Source organism: Delphinapterus leucas, chromosome 7 (assembly GCF_059928025.1).
Source record: "Delphinapterus leucas isolate spDelLeu-1000000601 "Yukka" chromosome 7, BTC_Dleu_Yukka2, whole genome shotgun sequence".
Lineage (NCBI taxonomy): Eukaryota > Metazoa > Chordata > Mammalia > Artiodactyla > Monodontidae > Delphinapterus > Delphinapterus leucas.
Window position 1 is genome coordinate 103,918,625 of NC_143135.1, and position 22,540 is coordinate 103,941,164.

The 22,540-nt window shown below is 51.6% G+C and overlaps 1 protein-coding gene across 1 annotated transcript; it reads left to right on the forward strand.

Annotated features, from left to right (window-relative positions):
* Positions 1 to 16,845: 16,845 nt before the first annotated feature.
* KCNJ5 (potassium inwardly rectifying channel subfamily J member 5) lies at positions 16,846 to 21,775 on the forward strand. The gene is made up of 2 exons (XM_022556251.3): positions 16,846 to 18,072; positions 21,032 to 21,775. Exons 1-2 carry the CDS (start codon positions 17,103 to 17,105, stop codon positions 21,352 to 21,354), a joined length of 1,293 nt encoding a protein of 430 aa, XP_022411959.2. The 5' UTR covers positions 16,846 to 17,102; the 3' UTR covers positions 21,355 to 21,775.
* Positions 21,776 to 22,540: the final 765 nt, after the last annotated feature.

Here is a 22,540-nt window from a genome sequence, read left to right on the forward strand (position 1 = left end):
GCATGGCCCTTAGAGGAAGTGCTGGGGTGCAGGGTAGGGGTGCTTCGGGGCACTGATATCAGGGAATCGTCACTTATGAACACTTCATGTGGGACCTAAGGCATTTTATGTATGAGGAGGAGGTTCTGTTTTTCTTTTCCCATCCAGTGCTTTTCCCACTATTGCTCCCAGCCTCCCCTGACCTCACCTCCTCCAGCCCCCCTACACCATCCTATACCCACACAAGCTGAAACCAAGTGTCACAGAGTAGAGATTTGGAACCTAAGGCTAGAAAAAAGCAAGCATTCTTTTACCTTGGAAGACATATTTTGGGGCATTTATCAAGTGTTTACTACTTCTCAGGCTCCGTTCATTCACCACAAGATTGATAATAAATTGTTACAACAGCATCAATTATTAGAACAGCACCAGGGCCATCGCTGAAAGAGGAAACATCCCATAGAGAAAAGGTCTGTGCCTTCCACGAAGGCATGGGGCTCCCAGTTTCCCCAAACCACATTCTAGACTCCGTGTCTAGCTCTCCAACAGGAAGGGCATCACTCAGACACAGACTCTCCCGCAGCCTTCCTTATTTAAGTGGCCCGCCGACAGTAAGCAGAGATGGGTGAACTCCGTGCAGAGAGCAGCGCGGCAGGAGGCAGAGGCAAGGGTGAAAGGGGAGGGGAGAGAAGGGTCCGCGCTGCCCAGGGTCAGATCCCAGTGGAACTCCCCGACTTGGCTTCCCCGGAGTCTTTGGGCACATCCTGAGACAGGCAGAGCTCTTCCCTCTATCTGTGGGCCAGCAGAATCAGTGTGGCCCTGTCACCAACATCCTTCCCACCCCACAGGCTGCGTAGCAAGATCCCCCTGGGGCTCTCTGCCGGCACCCTCCTGGGTTTCCCATCCAGGAGGCACTAGAGGTGCCCTAGTGGCCCGTGAGGATGCTGACATCAGCGTGAGGTGACAGCAGGGGTGTCACCCTCCCTCCTGTTTGCTCTAAATACGGCCAAGCTCTCGTTGCGTCCTGTGGTCAAAGCCACCAGCAGTGTCCTGTGCATTCACGTACTTGAAAACCGCGTCTATGTCTGTTTTTTGTGTTTAAATCGATTCAGCGACCGTGGATTTGATCTCCTAGCATGCTCCAGGAATAATTAATTTTTGAAAACTTTGGAACGTGATCATTCGGGCAGGGAGGGTTATGCTTTCCACTTAGGAGAACGTTAGCAGAAGTTTGCATTTTCTGAGCAATCCTGGTGGAGAGAAGGGTGTGGCCCAGGAATCCATTAGGTGGTTGGAAGGAGCCATTTTTAGATTAAATTTCCACTGTGTCTGAGCTGCAGACGGGCCACTGGGAGCCGGGGCCCATCGTCAGTTGTCTGTAAGACTGTGGTCAGCCGTGGAGGAATTGCTCTGTTTTTCCTAAAGACAAGGTAAGAAGGATGGAAGAACCAACACAAAGGGCTGTAGGGAGACATTTGAAAAAAAAAAAACAACAACACCTGAATGTATTTCTCTAAGAGACCTGTGGAGTGGCTTTCTCTGGAATAATTTTAAACCAGAGGGGACAGCTTCCCCTTCCGGAGCCCTGGCTGCTGAGGGACAGAGTGGTGGCCTCTGCCAGCGCAGCCCCGCTTATCTGACGCCTCCTACCTTGACATTCTGATAAGTGAGCTATTCTAGTCCCCAGAGCCCAGGACGGCAGCTACACTGGCCAACGGCCCTGTTGAGCTAAATGTCAGAGCCAAACCTTTAACACATGACCCTGGAGATCCTGGCTTGTGCATCCATGTTAAGTTCCATCATCATTCCAGACCAGAGCAGGCTGAGGGGCAGAGGTCAGGGATACCTGACCAGTTTGACAGGTGGCAACGGCACTTCCTGGTCACCAGGGGTCAATCCATATGGTGGCCAGAGAAGCTGGTGGGGACACTGAAAAGGGAAGTGGACGGGGGGGTGGTCAGAGATCAATGGTGACAAGGACAAGCTTTTAGGTTCTCACCCTCATCTCCTGAGACTTGGTTGTTTGGGGCTGTGCGTGCCACCTGCCACTATGCCCTCTCTTACACTTCAGGCTCCCAGCGGTTAAAGTCAGGTAGACCCTAGTACCACCATCCTGTGTTATTTCTTGCCGCTCGTAAAGGAAAAGAGGGGAAAAGGCAAGAGTGGAAGCGTGTCATCCAGGGCTGACCCTGTGCCCCACGTCTTGCACTTGGAGTCTGCTTCCCCCCTTCCCCAAGACTGGGCTGTTGAGAACTTGATCCCCAGAGCCTGGCTGGGGGGTCACAAGAGCAGCAGGGACCCGGTGCCACCCCTGCCCCAGGAAGCTGCTGTCCAGCTGGGGTAACAGGTCCATGGGGGCCCAGGTCCAAGGCACCTCTCTAGCAAGGCTATGATAGCCAGCGCTCCTGGGCTATCGCAGACGACCCCACTGGACATTAGGGAACACAGTCCCGAGTCAGGTTGCCTCAGTCACTTTGGAAAGTGCCCTTTATTGGATGAACTTAAAAAGTCGCTCGCATGTTCCTTCAAAAATGTGTATGGAGCTCCTACCACAGGCCAGACCTTGTGTAGGAACTTGTGATACAGGTTGGGTCATGTACACACCCTGTCTGTCCTGCCTGGAGCCTCTCACAGGACTGACTGGGGGGAAGCAGCCATGCCACAGCATCGGAGGGCAGGGAGCATCGCCAGAGAGATGCAGGGGCCAAGGAGGTCCCACTGGACCACAGAAGGCTTTCCAAGGGGCTTGAAAAACCACATGGTCTTGATCACTGTGCCTGTATAGTAAGTCGTGAAACTGAGTAAACTGGCTTCTTCCATCTTATTCTTTTGCAAACTTGTTTTCCCTATTCTAGTTCCTTTGCCTTTCCATATAAATTTCAGAATAATCTTCTCTGTATCTACAAAAAAATCTTGTGGGAGGCTGATAAGAATGGCATTAAATCTATACATCAGCCTGGGGAGAGCCGGCATCTTTTCAGTGTTGAGCCTTCCCATTCATGAACAGAGTATGTGTCTCCATTTTCTAGATGTTCCTTGGTTTCTTTCATTGTCATTTTGTACTTAACATGGTTCCTTTTGATCTGCCAGGAACTGTGTGACCTTGGGCGAATCACTTAGTTCCTCAGACCTTCATTTTACTTTCTGTAAAATGGGTATAATGGCATAGCAAAGGGCAAGTAAGATAGGCTTATTTCCCCTTGACTGATTCTCTTCTCTGTTCTTTCTCCCAACTCACGTTCTGATGCCCTCACTCACTTCTCATCACTGTGTCGTTTCTTTTCATCCTGTGTTACCTTAAGCGTCTTTCATGCTCAGCCCTTTACTCAGTTCCCTTTGCTTCCTGTTTCTCTTATTCTCACTGCTTCTCCTGGTCACTCAGCATCCCGTGATGTTCGTCTTCTTCCTCTTTACTGCATCACGTGGAGGCTCCCTTTTCCGTCTTCTCCGTAGATGTAGTGTGTGACGCTAGTGCCGGTCAGCCTGCGTTCAAGTCCAGATCCACGACACTAGCTTTGGGGCAGTTTACTCACTCTCTTTCTTCATCTATAAACAGGGGAAACAGTACCTATGTCACATCTTTTCTGAAATGATTAAATGAGTCAAGACATATAAATCACTTAAAATACAATCTGGGATGATACTATTACTGTCACGCCCTGAGTCTCTGGTCCTTTCCCACTGGTTCTCTTGCCTTCTTGTCACCATGCCATCTTTTCACCTGTATGTAAGTCTGTTTGTATTCACATTATCTTGCTTTCTTGCTACCGTCTCTCTGCGCTACTGTATCTCATAGTCTCTGATCGTCATTGATAAATCGGCACCAGCCCAGGAAATCTGTCCCTGGGGCTGTTGAGAGGAAACAAGTGGTTTTTCGTTTTGATTTAATTATTGATCTACTTTATTATTTAATGCAGGATACATACTCACAGTGCAGGGTTACAGTGAAGAGAATGTATTATAACGATTCTGCTCACTTTCAGAGAGCTGGCCGGCTTAAAAGGGAAAAGTACTGGATGGACAGACATGGATGTGGGGAAAATGTAAAATGAATTAATTTGATTTTCATGCCCTTTTATTCGTGATTTTTCATACTTCTCCTGCAGGGGGCTGGGAGGGTGAATCTGGATTGCGGCCAGTAAACCATGGCTGAGTATTAAGACGAATAGATGTAAGGACCCATGAGGGCCTGCAGCAGCCTGCCAAGGAGGGCAACAAATGTTCCATCTTAAGCAAATGGGAGCCAAACGAGTTGGGAACTTCAGTCACAACTGCAGTTCCATAGATGCATTGCCCAACAATTAGGTGCTTACAAAACGTCAAATTGCTTGACAGGTACATGTGATTAAGCCTTTCAAATCCATAGTCCATACCTCAAATTAAGCCTGATTTTCACCCTTTTAAAAAGTAGCGAATAGGGACTTCCCTGGTGGCGCAGTGGATAAGAATCCGCCTGCCAATGCAGGGGACACTGGTTCGAGCCCTGTTCCAGGAAGATCCCACATGCCGCGGAGCAACTAAGCCCGTGCGCCACAACTCCTGAGGCTGCGTGCCACAACTACTGAAGCCCGCACACCTAGAGCCCGTGCTCCGCAACAAGAGAAGCCACCGCAATGAGAAGCCCACCCACCGCAACGAAGAATAGCGCCCGCTCACCACAACTAGAAAAACCCTGCATGCCGCAATGAAGACCTAAAGCAGTCAAAAATAAATCAATAAATTTATTTTTTTAAAAATTAGTGAATATATTTGGACTCACTCAGATATACTCAACTAGATCTTTTAAGTGCCGTCAAAAGGATCTTTCTGTCTGTGTTTCCTCCAAAGGATTGAACTCCACAAGCAAATGACAGATCTGTCTGCTCTCATTTCAGACGAGAACTCTGTCTTCCTTTAAAAACCCTCCAGTGAAACACCATTTAATCCTCTCTTTTCTTTGTGTCTGTATCGCAAACTCCCCGTGTTCTTGTGTCTTTAACGACAAAGTAAGCTCAGGAGTAGCCCACAGCACTTCAGACGAGGTTCGCGTTCCTCTCCAGATGCCAAAAACATAATGCAGAAGCTTTTATTCCTTCCTTGGAATGGTGGTGGAGACCCGTCCGAGGATGCAGTCTGAATGAGTGGCCTGGCCTGGGCTGCCCGAGGTCTGAGGGCTCGGGTTCACCCTTTTGGCACTGACCAGCCCCTTCTCTGTGCGGCCGGGGGTCAAGGCCACCTGCTAGACCTATTGTTAAATCTTTCTTTTTATTACCCCAAACCTCATAGTCTGTGTTTCCATGTCAAGTGTCATCGTCTTTGGAGCGATTTAACCAGCATGTGGGTGTCCTTGGACAACTAGCCAACTACAGAGTGGGACTAAAATCATAGGATTCTCATGAACCAGTCCAAGAGTTATGAATGGGCCCCACAGAGATAGCAATTACCATTATTATTCCATAATAATTCCATATAGTAATAACACTGCTGTCATTTCATACCTTATACCTGCCCTTATCCAGTAACAATTCGGATTAGGGGGCCCAGTGCCTTGTACTGGTATCTGGTGGAGTAAAATTTTCCTGATAAAGTAGCAGGTATTTCACTGACACTACGATTCCTGTGGATATTTCCATTTCTTATACAGGAAAGAGACCCAGGGTAGGGATCTATGGAATGATGTGCAGTTCAGGGCAAGGTACGTGGCCAGGAGAGTTGGGATTATAATTCAGGATCAAGATTGCATTCTGTCTAGTGCTCCGGACTTGGATGGGCGTCGAGTGGCAGAGTAGGAGAGCGTGGACCCTGTGGTCAGCCCAGTGTCAGTTCAAGCGGGTCCTGCGGCTTCCCAGTCACGTGACCTTCCCTGAGTCTCAGTCTCCTTATCTGTATAATGGACGCATTGCGCTTTCTCCATAGTGTTGCGGAGAAGATTAGGTGAGTGAACACACCTAAGGTTAATATACATCTGGTTCAGAGGAAAAACACCACACACACACACACACACACACACACACACACATTGCACTTCTAGGGCTATTTAAATAAAATAAGTCAGCATAACCCACTGCAGGAAGTAAATTGAACACATATTTAAAACAAAAACAAAATGAGTGCAGAGGGCATGGGGGAAGCAGCACACATGGGATAGATGCTCCCTAAAGAGCTGGCTCTGGTCAGGGCATGTCTGAGGCAAACCTAGGGACAGGTGACTTACCTAGGAGTGACCCGGCCCTGCAGCCACACCCCTACCTTGACTTTGCTCAACAATCCCACCCATGCTGAGGGACGAGATTCAAGGGCTCCCCTGGGAGGGACAGAGGCAGCCCCAGGAAGGAGACCCGGGAAACCTGAGCAGGTGGGGCCGGGGAGTGTGTGGCAGCTCCCCAGGGAAGGTCATTCTGAGCAGTCGCAGGTAGCACAGGACCCTCATCCCCTGAGCCTCCCCCACCTTACAGAGCGGCCCCGCTGCAGCAGCCTCTCAGCAGCTCAGCAGTCAGGATGGTGGCGCGCAGGGACATTGCGGTGACCAAGGGTCCCTCCCGGCGAGGCCTGTTCCTCCATCCACGTGGTCCCGCCTCCACGTTCTGCTGAAAGCCCCCCACCCTTCTCCTGGTACATGCCCCCCTCATGCAGTCACGGGACTGTTTAATTTAATTTTTATTGGAGTATAATTGATTTACAAAGTTGTGTTAGTTTCAGGTGTACAGCAAAGTGATTCAGTTATACGTATACATGTATCCAGTCTTTTTTAGATTCTTTTCCCACATAGGTTATTACAGAGTATTGAGTAGAGTTCCCTGTGCTCTGCAGTAGGTCCTTACTGGTTATCTATCTTATATATAGCAGTGTGTATATGTTAATCCTAATCTCCTAATTTATCTCTCCCCACCTTTCCCCTTTAGTAACCATAAGTGTGTTTTCTACATCTGTGACTCTATTTCTGTTTTGTAAATAAGTTCATTTGTACCATTTTTTTAGATTCCACATATAAGCGATATCATATGATATCTGTTTTCCTTGTCACGGGACAGTTTTGCATCTCAGAGAGAGGGGTGCCAACGTTCAGTGTGCTGTAGCAGACCTCGGCAGAATCCTCTTTCTTGGGCATTGGTCCAGGAGCAGGGCTAAAAGGAGCACACGTGTCCTGAGCCCTTGTGAGCCTGCGACAGCAAGAAGCCTCCTGGGCACAAGCCAGCACCTGGGGGCCACCCCGCTCCTCCCGCTGAGTTCTACAGCCCTCCTGGCTCAGGATCCCCTAATGATGGATGACCAGCCTCCATTACGTCCCAGCCAGGGACAACTCCTGACTTGATCCACCTCCTGGCCTCACAGCCCACCACCCCACCCCGGAGGGGGCGCTCCCTCCACCTTCTCAAAGCATTTATAGTCAGAATCTCTTCCCACTGGGAACCACTTCTGCCATCAGTGGAGAACGTAACGCTTCCCGGAGACCCTGCTTCCTGCAGCATAATTGCAAGGGGTGTGATTAGGAGGAGAAGGCAGGTAGGCAGAGGATGCACGGTGAGAAGAGGGGGGCCACGGCAGCCCTCTGCACGACGGAGGGGTCTGGGGAGGGGGGACAAGGCTATGGGAGGGGGCACGGGGCTGGTTAGGACCACGGTGGGAACGAAGCAGCAGCCCATTCCCTGTCTCTTTGCTATCGTGTGAGTCCTACATCGGCCTCCTGGCTTCCTCCATACTGAGGACTGACAGGCTGTGTACATGGCAGACTCATTAGTGCAAACAGGAGGCTCTGAGGAGAATTTATTGGCATGACCACAACCCTTAACACCACGCTCAGCATAACTCAAAGTCCAAGCCAACATGTCCACGTGGGGAAGGAGCCTCTCTCTGCCTCGGGAGCCCAGGAGTATAAATTGGCAGTTGACAGACCGAATCTGACTCACAGACGGATTTTTTTTGGCTCGCTCGGTGTTTCAGAAATCGTTGAATTAGTTGTCAACATTGAAAAAAAGAAATTTCCTGTTTAAAAGTCTTCATTTTTAGCTTTTCTAGAAAAAGAAAGTGGAAGATGTTGCAGCACCAGCTCCACATTCTTGCATGACAGTAATTAGCTGGAGCTGAGTAACGCTGCCCCCTGTAGCACCACACGTGTACTTTGCTCACCTCAGTCCCCACCACTCCCTATAGTGTCCCCAAGACACAGAGCAAGTTTTCTTTTTGGTTTTTTTTGTTTTGTTTTTTTGCGGTACATGGGCCTCTCACTGCCGTGTCCTCTCCCGTTGCGGAGCACAGGCTCCAGACGCGCAGGCTCAGTGGCCATGGCCCACAGGCCCAGCCACTCCGCAGCATGTGGGATCTTCCCAGACCGGGGCACGAACCTGTGGCCCCTGCATCGGCAGGTGGACTCTCAACCACTGCACCACCAGGGAAGCCCCCCCAGAGCAAGTTTTGATTGCATTTACCATGGGTTTGTATAATTGCTTTTCCTAGAATAGGAATTATATCTTTTAAAATCTTTTTCTTTATCAAAAATGCGGAAAAGAAGGTCTGAGAAGTCTCACATTTGAATAAAAATAAGAGAAAGCACATTGTCTGGTCAGTACGCACATGAGGTGTGTCTGTGTTCAGAGAAGCAGCAGTTCTGTTCACTGACCTCACTCATCTGCCTTTGGAGGCGGCAGAGTTGGGTACCAGCCTCCTGGGTTCTGGTCACTACAGCATGCACATCCCATTCAGGAGGGACAGGTATTGGATCCACTCCTGGCAGAGGCAGACACACCTGACATGCAGGAAAGTCCAGCCAGAGTCATTCACAGCGAGATCAGTGGCCACCGGCTAGTCGTCTCTGCCCTCGGGGAGCCCAGAGCATCCACACAGAGATGCTTCTGGGAGTGAAAGGGGCGCTTGGTGATTTACATCAAGACACCAGGTGTTGGCTGGGATATGTGGACACCCTGTCTCCTTGGAGCAACTCGGGACCTGTGTGAGCAAATACTGCTGCGGTGAGAAAAAGTCCAGGAGCAGATGTAAGCACGGCGAGCTTTCAGCTCAGGAGAAAAGCAGGAGGGTGGATGGAGGAGAGGGGGGCCCCAGCTCTACTCTGCAGCCCAGGCAGAACGGCTAGCACAGCAGTAAATCATGAATTGGTTTCCAAGCACGGATCGGAATGTGTCGTCAGCTGCCCCCTGGACCAGGTGTTTTAGAGCTGCATTTAGAGTCAAACATGTCTAGTCCTGCCTCTCAATAACTGAGTGGGCTTAAGCAAGTTACTAAATCACTCTGCTTTTGTGATCTGTAAATGAGGCTGCTAAGATATCTGAGCACTAAATGAGACAATGCATTAAAAGCACCCAGCACAGCGGTGGCATGTAGTGGGTGTTAAGTACATGAGCTTTTATGAGGGTCCGCTCCCGGGTCTCATGTCAAGAAGGCTCACCTCGAGGGGCTTCCCTGGTGGCGCAGTGGTTGAGAGTCTGCCTGCCGATGCAGGGGACACGGGTTCGTGCCCCGGTCCGGGAAGATCCCACATGCCGCAGAGCGGCTGGGCCCATGAGCCACGGCCGCTGAGCCTGCGCGTCCGGAGCCTGTGCTCCGCAACGGGAGAGGCTGCAGCAGTGAGAGGCCCGCGTACCGGAAAAAAGAAAAAAAAAAAAAAGAAGGCTCACTTCACGCCACCCGCTGGTCATCCTCTTCAGCAAGTCTTTCCTTACTCTTCCTCGCCCACTCAGGCCAAGCTGAATCAAGAACTGTGCCGTGGTCCCTCTGTCACTCTCTATTGCACCGTCTGCCTGTGTGTCCCCACCATTCCGTGAGCTCCTTGAGGGCAGAAAATAGAGCAGGGGTCCTCAGTCTCCATGGCCATGAGAGTGGCCAGGGTCGGGCTTCTGGGCTGTGGGACCCGGGCCTCAGCATGGCATCCAGCCCCTAGCTGACCGGAAGCATCAAGGTCACTGGGAGCTCCTTGAGAAAAGGCAGATTCTGGGAACCCCAGAGCTACTGCATCAGAATCTGCATTTGAACAAGAGCCCTGGGAATGTGAATGGAAAGCGCAGGAAAGGGGTGAACTGCCACTCCACCTCCTACAGCCCCAGGGCGATCATGCACGTTTGCAGGGGATGTTCGGTGAGGGTCACCGGCTCACTGACTGACTGAATGAATGAATGAATCTCGTGTGCCACGGTTTCCAGTGGGCTTTCACACGTGTGGTGCCACCCAGATACTTTTCGAACTTGGGTTCAAGAAGTAAAACCACAAAACATCCAGGAAATAGAGAATAGACTCGCACCTAAGTTGATAGCTGCAGATAGCTGCAAAATGACGAGGTTTTCAAACAAAATGTCTGCTGGGTTTTTCAGGATGTATTACTTCTGACTCTTGGCCATTAACCCTCAGAATGCGCTAAGAAGAGTTCTGTTTTCGTTTTCAAGGTTAGTAATCGTGAAAGCTGGGAAGCCAGGGCTGGGAGGAGCCAGCCCATCGTGCGGTTTGCGCCCAGGCTCTAGGGGCTGGAGCTGCTGGCCGATTTCTCCCGGTTGAAGAGGGATTTGCTCCGCCATCAGTTTCCGGGCCAGTCCCACCCATGCTGGGCCAGCCCCTGGGTCTCCCGTGTCCATGGGCCCTGGCCTCTCTCTCTGCTGTTTCTACACCAGGCTCCAGGTGGGCGGCCCGTGGGCTGAGGCCAGGCGCCTGCTGCTTCTTCCCGGGCCTCTGAACTGTCCGGGGACCACAAGGCAGGAAGGAGGCCGGAGCTGCCCTTTCCAAGCCCAGTGGGGGTATTTGGCCCGAGACAGGTGGCTGGGAGAAGAGGGGTCCTGGTCACGGAAAGCCAGGCTGGTGACCCTGATTCCATGCTCAGGCCACTGCGCTCAGGGGTCCCCTGTCCCCCAAGCCCCGGTGCCTCCCCTCCGCCTCTTCCCATGCTCCTGTGTGGAGAAGACAAGTCCCAAGCAAGAGAAACGCCCTGATCTGAGCACCGGAACCGTCTCTGCCTCGGTGTGAAAAGAACCTAAAGTGAAGGTTCTTAAAAAGTTCTTCAGGCACGGCTTCCGGGGAAAGAGAGTGAGGGGTTCCCCACCAGGACCCCACAGAGACCAGAGCCATCTAAGACCTCTGCACCAATCTGGTGCAGCCGCTGTGGAATCTAGACACTGCGTTGGGTCTTAGCTCCCAGCAGATGTTGTGTGACTCTGGGCGTGTTATTTAAGCTTTCTCCTAGCTCCTGCCTTTGTAAAATGAAGACGATGCCCTCCTCGCAGGAGTGAATGAAATGAAGCCACATGGCAGCACGATGCTGGTGCGGCAGGCACAGGGCCCTGGTGGTCCTCCTTCCTCGTCCTTAATGCTTGAAGCTCTCCTGCCCCCCACAACTCCCACCCCCATCCCTAGACAGAGGATAACAGAGCTACCACTTAGAAGAGCTCCCATCAGCCATGCACTGTGCACACACCTTTCATTTCATCATCGCAGCAACCCTCTTTGCGGCCCTATTATTGTCCCCATTTTACAGATAAAGTAACTGAGGCTTACAGAGAAGTCACTTCCCCGGAAGTCCCTCAGCTCAAGGTAAAGTAGGAAGCTGGGCAATCTGGTGCCTAACTTGTCATTACCTGGTTTCCTCTTCTGTCGTGTTTTAGTTGTTTATTTCTGCCGTCACATCTGACCACAGACGCACTGGTTTAAAACGCCATTGGTCGGCTCACGGTACTGAAGGTCAGAAGTGCAGACACCACGTGATCACGTTCTCCACTCAGAGTCTCAGGAGGCCAGAACCCAGGTGTCAGCTGTTGCAGGCACCTTGTGCTCACGCCCTCCTCCGGCTCCTGTGCTAGTGGCAGAGTCTCGTTCTCTGCGGCTGTAGGACTGAGGTCCTCGTTCCCCTGCTGTCTGGCAATGAGGGGCTGCTCTTGGCTCCTGAGGGCCACCCACATTCCTTGCCACAATGCTCCTCTGTCTTGAAAGCCAGCAAAGGAAACACCTGTCTCGTCAAATTCCTCTCATGCCTCCAGTGTCCTGCTTCAGGAAAAGCCCAGTCTTTTTAAGGGCTTCTCTGACTAGGTCTGGCTCACCCCCAAACCATCTGCCTTGCTTAGAGTCAACTGGGCTAGCACAAAACCCAGTCACGAGAGTGAGAACCCCATCCCCACGTCCGGGGATGTACAGGGAGTGTATGGGGGAAGGAATCATGGGGGCCTCTCAGAATTCTTCCTACTCTCGGGACTTCCCTGGTGGTCCAGTGGTTAAGAATTCGCCCTCCAATGCTGGGGACACAGGTTCGATCCCTGGTCGGGGAACTAAGATCGCACCTGCCACTGGGCAACTAAGCCCACGCACTCTAGAGCCCACACACGGCAACTAGAGAGAAGCCCGAGCGCCACAACGAAGAGCGTGCGTGCTGTAACGAAAAGCGTGCATGCCGTAACTAAGACCCAATGCAGCCAAATAAATAAATAATTTTTTTTTAAAAAAGATGTAGGTAAGATTTAAAGAATCAAAAAACAAAAGAATTCTTCCTACTCTCATGTGCTCTCTCTGTTCCAAGTACATACTCTACTGGTAAGACCTTTTATACTTCCTGCTCACCCTGAGGGTCTTTGAGGGCATTGGAGCAACTTATTCATCAACCAGTTTGGAGTCTTTTCATATGTAACAAGCAGTACAGCCGTATAGACTCATATAGAACAGTAGACAAGTATCTCAGTCTGAGAACTGGGTATATTCCCTCCATAACTCTTCCTCCAATCTCACACCAAATCCCAAATCTCAGGGAACTCAGACTTTGATCCAGTGTATCTAAGAGAGAAAGGAGGAAATTGCTAAGGGCGCCTGCTATGTCCATTTCACAGTAGGGAAACTGAGTCTGAGACAAGATTCCCAGGCCAGTGCTGTCTTCAGGAAGCCCTGCTGGCCCCCAAGTTCAGTTTCTATCAAACTTCTGCGTCCATGACTTTCTAAAATACCCCCATGACACAGAGTTTTCTTCACTGGGGCGTGAGAGGAGTTTTGGGAATTCTTAATGCAGAGGTGCATTTAAATGGGTGTCAGATTCACTCATGCATTATCTAAAATACAACTGCCTCTGACTGTGCCTCTTTTGATTCTTTCTCCACTTGTGTTTTTATATCAAAGAGATTCAAGCACTTTGCTGGACTTGAAGCTCTGTCTTTTCCAAGAGCTTTCATCGTGTCTCGGCACAGCTTTCCATTCAGGGATGCGGGAGAGAATGAAAGATGAAGATGAAGATGTGGGCTTGCTGAGACTGAATGGGATTTGCTCAAGTCAGGCCCTCTTCCTGGCTCTGCAGAGAGCGGTGCCCACACGCAGCTGGCCACGGCCAGGCCAACATTTTCTCCCTGCCTCTGTCTCCACAGACCCCTGGGTTCAAAGAGGCAATGCTAGAATACAAACTATACAAGGCCTGGGTCTGCATTCATCTTACTGCTTTATCACCAGCTCTTAGCACACGAGTTGAACTATTAATAGTTTGTCAATTAGTGTTTGCTCGATGGATGCATAAATTAATAGAATGGATCTTGGAAACCTGATTAAAGAATCTTCATTGTCTGTGAAAACCCTTTGACTTGTTGGGCCACAGCACTGGAAACCAAGGTTTCTAGGGTGGGCAATTTGCTTACTCTTAGAAGGAATCCAGGTAGCCAAGGGACCCTGCCTGACACCTGCCCTGCAGATTGCACACTGGAGCTTTAAATACTTGACTTAGATGCTCCCGGCCTCTGTCTTCTTTAAAATGGTGTTATTGGGAAATTGCATTAAATTTCAATTCAAGGAGAGTTTGTAACTATTCACAGTTATACTTATACTTACGTTTATTTTCATATATTCTTTCCCTGAGTCCCCGTAATGGCCTCCAGGACTGGAGGGGTGGAGAATGTTATCCGAGGTTTATAGCAGATCAGACTGAAGCAAAGAATGTTAAGACTTTTACTTTGGATCACAGAGCAGGTGTGTTGGAAGCTGAGCTAGAATCCAGATCTCACCCTGGGTTGAATGAGTAATAACTCCCGCAGAGCATTCGAGCTCACGTGGAGAACGGGTGCCAATATCAAATCAGAAGCCAACCTCTTTTCCTGTCTGCTGGACACAAAACGTTTTCAGATCCGGGCTGAGGTGTCCCAGAAAGCCTTTTTCTGTTTCCATCACAGAACAAGGCCTTCTCCTGCAAGAACGTATGAAAGTATGCTGAAAAGTAAAGAAGGAAGCAGAGCAGAAAATCAGAAAGCTTCTTTCCTGAAAGAGCTGAGGGCACCTGATGTGTTTTCCAGGCGCCCTAGCCGGTGACTCATTCTTGCCGGTGCTGAGCCTGCCCTGCCCAGTCACGGGCAGCACTCCTCACGGACCCCCATCTGCGTTCCAGCAGCTGGGGTCCCCAGGAGCACCCAGAGCCTCAGGATCGGCAGCCTTTCTCCCCATTTCTGGGCACTCTCTGGTCGAGTGTTCAGTACACGGTCTCCTGGCTAAGGGGCAGAACAAAATCGTGCCTGGGATTCTGCAAAGCAGCAGCAAGCATGCCCTCCTAGCTCCAGTTATCTTTGCAACTACCATGTGAGGGAGACAAGGAGCAGGTGGCCTCTGCAGAATGGGAAATGGCCAGTGGACGTCTGAGACGCACAGCACTTCCTACGACCCTTCAATATGATATTTTAAAGGTTACCCTGGAATTGCTGCAGCCACTCAGGCAGCAGAGGAAAGGTCTGCCTCTCTGTGATGGGTGAGATCTCCCTCACTCAGTCAATCAGGCAGTTGGCTCGTGGTTTATAGAACATTCCTCTAGGTTGTGCTATCAGGGACACAGTTTCCTGGGCAGGGACGTAACTGTGAAGTCAAGAACTTGCTTGTAAAGGTGAAGAAGGGCTGAATGATAGTATCCCCAGGATCAGAAGCTCCTAGAACCTTCTGGAAGGAGCAGCTCATCAGTCTCAGTCTGCTCCTTGGAACCTCAAGGTCTGCAGGCCACTGGGTGTTGGGGGCTGTGAACCCCCTGGGCTGGAGCCAGACAGACCTAGATCCCAAACCTAAGTCAGCCACTTACCACCTGAGCTTCATTTTCCTCGTCTGAAAATGGAGTGACGATAACAGTACTGGTGTAAGAGCTCTGTTGTGAGGATTAAATGAGCCCATATGATATTAGTGTCTTAGCGAGGTGCCTGGGCAGACACTGAAGCTATGGCTGTTGCAATCTCACGGTCCTGCCCAGCTTCATCAGGGTCTTGGGAGCATTTTAAATGACTATGGTCACAGTATCAGAAAAACGGTAGACTGAGTACTACAGGATTCTGGGTGTTTAAAGTGCAGCATATACTCCAAAAGTATCTTATAGCCCTTTTGAAAACCTTGGGGCATTAACATCCCGCCCATCTCAATTTCTTAGAGGGCAGGGAATTACTGTATCAGAATTTTTAATGGTGGGTCTACACAGCAATTTTTCATATTCGTAAGGGTTCAAACGGCCACAGACCTTCGGCTCAGACGGTAGGAGTGAGCGCAAGGTGAATCAGACACGTGTTGCCTTTTCCCTTCTGTCTGCTGCTAAGATCTCAGATAAAAAGACAGAAGACAGGGAGGGATAAAGGAAACAGCATAGACTTTGGGCCTGACCAGCTAGAACCCAGATATCAGCTCTTCCACCTGGATGTCACTTATCCTCTTTGGGACTCATTTCTTATTTATTCATCCATTTATTCAATAGTAATTTTTGAGTACATAGTATGTGCCAGGCTCTGCTGTGGGTACTTGGGGTGTATCAGGGAACAAAACAGACCCCAAATTGAGCCGGGGGGTGGGGGGCTTCATTCTAAAGGAGGGAGAGAGACTGTTGGAAATAAGCCTGATGCCTGAGCAAACAGTGCAGTCTTTCTATAACGGCGATTTCAAGCTCTCACTCCCACCGGTTGTTGTGGCGATAACAAGTGACTGTCCACGTATCAGGCATGGAATACAGTAGCCATTTAATAAAGTGTTGCAATTACTATTTTTCAAATTGCTCCCAGATTTCTTTAAACCCTTTAGACACTAAATGTGGAGTTTGCACCTGGAATGTGTTCATTTATTCATTCAACAAACAACTATTGAGCTTCCATTATATGCTAGAACCTGTACTAGGCACCAGGGATATAAGTGAATAATATAAGAAAACATGGTCCCTGCCCTGAGCATCTCCCAGGCTGCTGCTGGTCCACATCTATTGGTCCATTGTACACTAGAGGAGAGGCCTTTGAGGGCACAAAGGCAGAGTGAACTTGAAGTTCAGGGTCTCTGAATCAGAATGGTCCACCTCACTGATGATGTTTTTTTTTTTTATTGACGTATAGTTGATTTACAATGTTGTGTTAATTTCTTCTGTACATCAAGGTGACTCAGTTATACATATATATGTTCTTTTTCATGTTCTTTTCCATTAGGGTTTATCCCAGGATGTCGAAGATAGCTCCCTGTGCTGTACAGTAGCACCTTGTTCTTTATCCATTCTGTATATGATAGTTTGCATCTATTAACCCCAAATTCCCATTCCTTCCCTCCCCCCAGCCCCTGCTCCCCGTTGGCAACCACAAATCTGTTCTCTATATTTTGAGTCTGTTTTTGTTTGGTAGATATGTTCATTTGTATCGTATTTTAGATTCCACATACAAGTGATACCATATGGTATTTGTCTTTCTCTTTCTGACTTACTCCCCTTAGTGTGATAATCTCTAGGTCCAACCATGTTGCTGCAAATGACATTATTTCATTCTTTTTGATGGCTGAGTAATATTCCATTGTATATATATATACCACATCTTCTTTATTCATTCCTTTGTTGACGGACATTTAGGTTGCTTCCACGTCCTGGCTGTTGTAAATAGTGCTGCTATGAACATTGGGGTGCATGTATCTTTTCGAATTAGAGTTTTCTGCAGATATATGCCCAGGAATGGGATTGCTGGATCATATGGTAATTCTATTTTTAGTTTTTTGAGGAACACCCACACTGTTCTCCACTGAGGCTGCACCAACTTACATTCCCACCAACAGTGTAGGAGGGTTCCCTTTCCTCCACACCCTCTCCAGCATTTGTTATTTGTAGACTTTTTACTGACTGCAGTGGGGTGGTACCTCATAGTTTGATTTGCATTTCTCTAATAATTAACTGATGTTGAGCATCTTTTCTTGTGCCTATTGGCCTTCTGATGATGTCTTCTTTAATCCAGCATACCCCAGCTATGGCTGGCGATTCTAGGAATGCCATGAACCAGGATATGGAGATCGGGGTCACTCCCAGGGACCCTAAGAAGGTTCCCAAGCAGGCCCGCGATTATATCCCCATTGCCACCGACCGCACACGCCTGCTGGCGGAGGGCAAGAAGCCCCGGCAGCGCTACATGGAGAAGAGTGGCAAGTGCAACGTCCACCACGGCAACGTCCAGGAGACCTACCGCTACCTGAGCGACCTCTTCACCACCCTGGTGGACCTCAAATGGCGCTTCAACCTGCTCGTCTTCACCATGGTCTACACCGTCACCTGGCTGTTCTTCGGGTTCATCTGGTGGCTCATTGCTTACATCCGGGGTGACCTGGACCACATTGGGGACCGGGAGTGGATCCCCTGTGTCGAAAACCTCAGTGGCTTCGTGTCTGCCTTCCTGTTCTCCATCGAGACCGAGACCACCATCGGGTACGGCTTCCGGGTGATCACGGAGAAGTGTCCGGAGGGCATCATCCTCCTTCTGGTCCAGGCCATCCTCGGCTCCATCGTCAATGCCTTCATGGTGGGGTGCATGTTCGTCAAGATCAGCCAGCCCAAGAAGAGAGCCGAGACCCTCATGTTCTCCAGCAACGCCGTCATCTCCCTGCGGGACGAGAAGCTCTGCCTCATGTTCAGGGTGGGCGACCTTCGCAACTCGCACATCGTGGAGGCCTCCATCCGCGCCAAGCTCATCAAGTCCCGGCAGACCAAGGAGGGGGAGTTCATCCCGCTGAACCAGACCGACATCAACGTGGGCTTCGACACGGGGGACGACCGCCTCTTCCTGGTGTCCCCGCTCATCATCTCTCACGAGATCAACGAGAAGAGCCCTTTCTGGGAGATGTCGCGGGCCCAGCTGAATCAGGAGGAGTTTGAAATCGTGGTCATCCTGGAAGGGATGGTGGAGGCAACAGGTGAGCCGCTTTCTCCTCCTTGGCCCCTCCCCTCAGGCCACTGCCAGGACTCCAGAAGGTGGAGTCTCCAGACGGCAGCTGAACCGCCCGACCCCTGCATGGTGATCTGGGGGGTACCATTCCTCAAGACGGAGGGATGAGAGCAGCTAAGGTGTACAGAACCCGCCCAACGTCTGGGCCCATTCTAGACTCTAAACTCGCAGTAACTCAGCGAGTGAGATAGTTTTCCTTCAGTTGTAGATATGGAAACAGAGACACAGGCAAATTATTTGCCCAGGAGCAAGGGATCCTAAGTCATGGAGCCAGGATGCAGGTCAAAGCCAGGTGACCCAAAGCCAGCATTGGTTTCCAACAGGCTACACCTAACTGCTATCGTGGAGGTGGTGTCACCCAAAGAGACTTCTGTGAGCGAATAACTTTGGGAAACTCCCGGTTAAACAAAGGTGAACCGGCTTCTTACTGTAGGACTTGGCATTGTCTTTTTACGTGTGAATCACCTCCTGAGGAGAGGACAGGGTGCGGCATTTCCCAAACCCAAGGTTCCCAAAGTCACAGAATCCTCTTTTGGGAGAGATACCTATGGGCCCCTGTGGGCACCTGTGGAGCAGGCTGCCCCTCATCTTCCCTGTGGAAAGGGCTCCATGAACACGAGGTGTGCAGAAAACAATGCATCGCACCCACACGTGTCCGGCCAGCCCCTCCCCCCTGCCCAGCGACTGACTCACGGGCAGCCGAGCGCTTCCCAAGGCCGAGCTCCGTGCGGGGCTCGGGGAGCCCAAGGCCTGGGGGACCCCGTGTCCCCGCTGTATTCCCTGGGCCAAGGAGCCCCCGTTAACCTTGCACCCACCTCTGCTTCCTCCCCTTCTCCTGCCCCCCTTCTCTTCACTCACGAAGGCGTCTGAGCCACAGGTCTGACCCTAAGGATGACTTGCAGAAATCTCACCCGGGCTCGGAATATACATATTTTTCTAATCTGAAAACAACACTGGAGGGCTGGCTTTAAGCTCCTGTTAAAGACGTGGTAGCAGCTTTCTGCAGACAGGAAGGGTTCATGCTCAGGTCTGTGACTACAGCTTGTCTGCCACACCACACTCTCCCCCAAAACGTTGGGGGCCTGGCACAAAGGTGGCCAAACAAGCCTTCCTGGCCTCCTGAGAAGCTGGGTGGGAGACTCGGACCGGGCAGCCACAAGCCCTCCCGATCGGAGCCAGTGGAACTGGCTGGGGTGCGAACAGGCTCCAGAGGCCTGGACAGAGGGGGCTGCTCGGCCATCTGCCAGGGGGCCGAGGCTAGCCACGCGGCATATGGTGGCAGCCGGGGGACCCCTAGAGGCCAGGACAGCTGGGATGCAGGGAGCCTCCTCCCACAGGGCCAGGGGCTTGCGGGTCACCCTGACCTTGGTGCCGGGCTCGGATCAGAACGTGGGCTGATATTCTGGGAAAAGAGCTCCACTTGGAGGCCACAAAGGAGGGGTCAGGTCAGAGACGCGGGGACAAACAGGAAAGCAGTGCCTAAGCACGGCCCCTCATGCCCCAGCCCCGCCCTCACTGCCACCTGCTGACCTCTCCCCCACGATGCCTCAAAGTCAGGTCCTGAGGTTGGCCTGCCCCATCTGGCTGACCTCCTCTGCCCGCATGACCTGGGTAGCCCTGGGTCTGCAGGGAGACAAGAGAAGGAGACCACCCACCCACACTGGCTCTGATCTCAGCATCTCTAAGAGCTTGGTTGCCACACCTATGGAGCCAAGGGTGGGCTATGATTCAGGCCGAGGTTTGACCAGCGCGGCTCTGTGCAGCCTGCCTGTGAGTCTGGGCAGATTGCTCAACCTGTTAGCAAGATGAGGCTAATAAACTTCACAGGCTCACTGGGGGTTAAGTGATGAAATGGAGTAGCATGTGGGAAGCGCAGTGCCTGCCACCCAGAGCGGTTTCTGTCCTTTCCAAGTGCACTGGAACATGGATGCCAGATACACAAGTAGGTTTCCAGCCATGGGGCAGCCCCCTCCCAAGCGATGGGACAGAAGAAGGGCAGAAAGACCCCAAGAGGGTTGGCACAAAGCTTCCATGGAGGTCCTCTCCTGCTGTTTTCCCTGAGGCCCCAGAGACACCTGGCCCGTGTCTAGGCTGGTCAGTGCCGAGCTTGGGTCTGTGCACCTCTGCTGAGCTGGGGTGCTTGTCCAAGGACCGAGGGGAGAGGCCTGGTGCAGGCAGCACCCTGAGAGCAGAGAACAGGCTGCAAGCCGCAGCATGTGGGGTACGCTGGAGTTGCCCAGCACCGGAGCACCGAGTGGGGAGCAGCCTCTGCCCTGGGTCTGGCGTGTATGAGACTCCTGCCAGAGAACGTCCAAACTGGGGGGCTGGAGCAGGTGTCTCCTTCAGTCCCTGAAGAGCGCAAGCTAGGACCTTCCTTGGCCAAAAGATTAAATATCAGAGAGCTGCTTCCCCATGACCCTGAGCTCAAAGGCGTCCTCAACCATAAACAAAGCTGCCCTCTCTGGAGAGAAAGCAGCACCTAAAAATAACACAGGCATGCCAGGGCTGAGCGGACAGGGAATGGAGACATTGGAGCATGCTCCAATCAAGGAGCCACCCAAAACAAAAACAGAGATGACTGATTGGTGGGTGATTGGATGGATAGGTGAATAGATGGATGGATGGATGGATGGAGGGATGGATGGATGGAGGGATGGATGGATGGATGGATGATAGGGTGGATGGATGGATGGACGGATGGCTGGAGGGATGGATGGATGATAGGGCGGATGGATGGATGGATGGATGGATGGAGGGATGGATGGATGGATGGATGGAGGGATGGATGGATGATAGGGTGGATGGATGGATGGATGACTGATTGGTGGGTGATTGGATGGATAGGTGAATAGATGGATGGATAGATGGGTGGATGATGGATGGATAGCTGTGGTCACTCCTAACACATGTGTCTTCTGTTCACCCAGGCATGACTTGCCAAGCACGGAGCTCCTACATGGATACAGAGGTGCTCTGGGGCCACCGATTCACTCCAGTCCTCACCCTGGAAAAGGGCTTCTATGAGGTGGACTACAACACCTTCCACGACACCTATGAAACAAACACGCCCAGCTGCTGTGCCAAGGAGCTGGCAGAAATGAAGCGGGAAGGCCGGCTCCTGCAGTTCCTCCCCAGTCCCCCACCGCCAGCAGGCTGTGCTGGAGCAGAGCTGGATGCAGAGGCTGAGCAGGATGGAGAGGAAGAGCCTGAGGGTCCGAGTGGGTCCCGGGAGACCAGGGGCTCGGTGTGAGGACGGTACTCTCCCCGCGACCTCCCCTCACTGGCTCCTCATGAGCACAGATGCTGCAAGGCTGGGGGTGGAGGGGTGAACCAGCTGAGCATGCTGGGGGTCAGCCAGGAGCCGTTAGGCTCTGTGGGGAGGAGCAGTAACCCAGTCCTGGCACCTCCCAGCTCTTGCCTGGGTCCCCGTGGCAGTGCTGCTTCTTCTCCCCTGGCCTCTGTCACACTGGCTAAGGGCCAGGCCAGGAGGGGTTGCCCCACAGTGAAACACACAGGTGGCCTCTGTCCTCACACCCCTCTCTCTGCCAACTGGCCCGGATCACCTTTCTCTTTGGGTTTCACACACCCACTGGCAGAACCCCTCCAGGGATGACACCTAGAGAGGGCTGTCACCCCCTTCCCCTCATTCTGATCACCCTGGGGCTTGTGGATTCAGTGCGGGGAGATTCTGCCTGCCCGGAAGCTCAAACCTCCGGTCCTCGGGGGAGCTCACAGACTTCGGGGTTAAGGTTGATCCAAGTCTTGCAGCAGTTCCTTGCAAATCTGTGACCAGTGACCACTTAGTGCGCTACAGAGTGCAAGGCCCTTGCTGGACGATCCCTGCATTACCTGTGAAGTGTGTGTTTTCCCCTGCTGTGTTCTGCATGTCTAACGTAGCCTACAGATCACTGCTTTCCTTTGGGTGACATTTAGTCGGGGCCCTGGGCTGCAGAGCACCTCGGGCACGTGCAGCGTCATCGTCGGTCACTTCCTGGCCTTCCCAGCCACACCGTGCCTGCACCTCCCACCAAAGAGAGAACCCCAGCAGCTGGATCTTTGCTGGGACTGTCGGCCCAAGAATCTCAAAGTGCTCCTGAGCTTCACTGTGGTTTAACTCGCAATCTGAGGAATCCCACGGTGCGATCCAGGGAGAATGCTGAGGTCAGAGGACGGGATGAGCCAGTCGGTGTGAAACAGGGAGGGGGAGGGAAGAAACACACAGAAAGGCGGGCAACTCGAATTTTAAAATCAGCAGCAGCAGCAATTTTCGCTGAGATCGCCGACTTCAGTCTCTGTTACCAGGCGATGTATGGACGTGAAGCAACGGGAGAGGTGCCCGCAGAGGCGGCATCACCTTAGAACCCAGGCTGGCCACCCTCAGCTGGCGCCTAGGCCTGGGCCCTGGGCCTCCCTCCGGCAGGCAGGAGTCTAACACG

What these genes read in the sequence shown, in the direction of transcription:
- KCNJ5 (XM_022556251.3), top strand. Translation starts at nt 17,103, where the DNA reads ATGATGTCTTCTTTAATCCAGCATACCCCAGCTATGGCTGGCGATTCT. An exon ending in AGGGATGGTGGAGGCAACAG is followed by an intron (nt 18,073 to 21,031) that starts GTGAGCCGCTTT and finishes CTGTTCACCCAG; the next exon opens with GCATGACTTGCCAAGCACGG.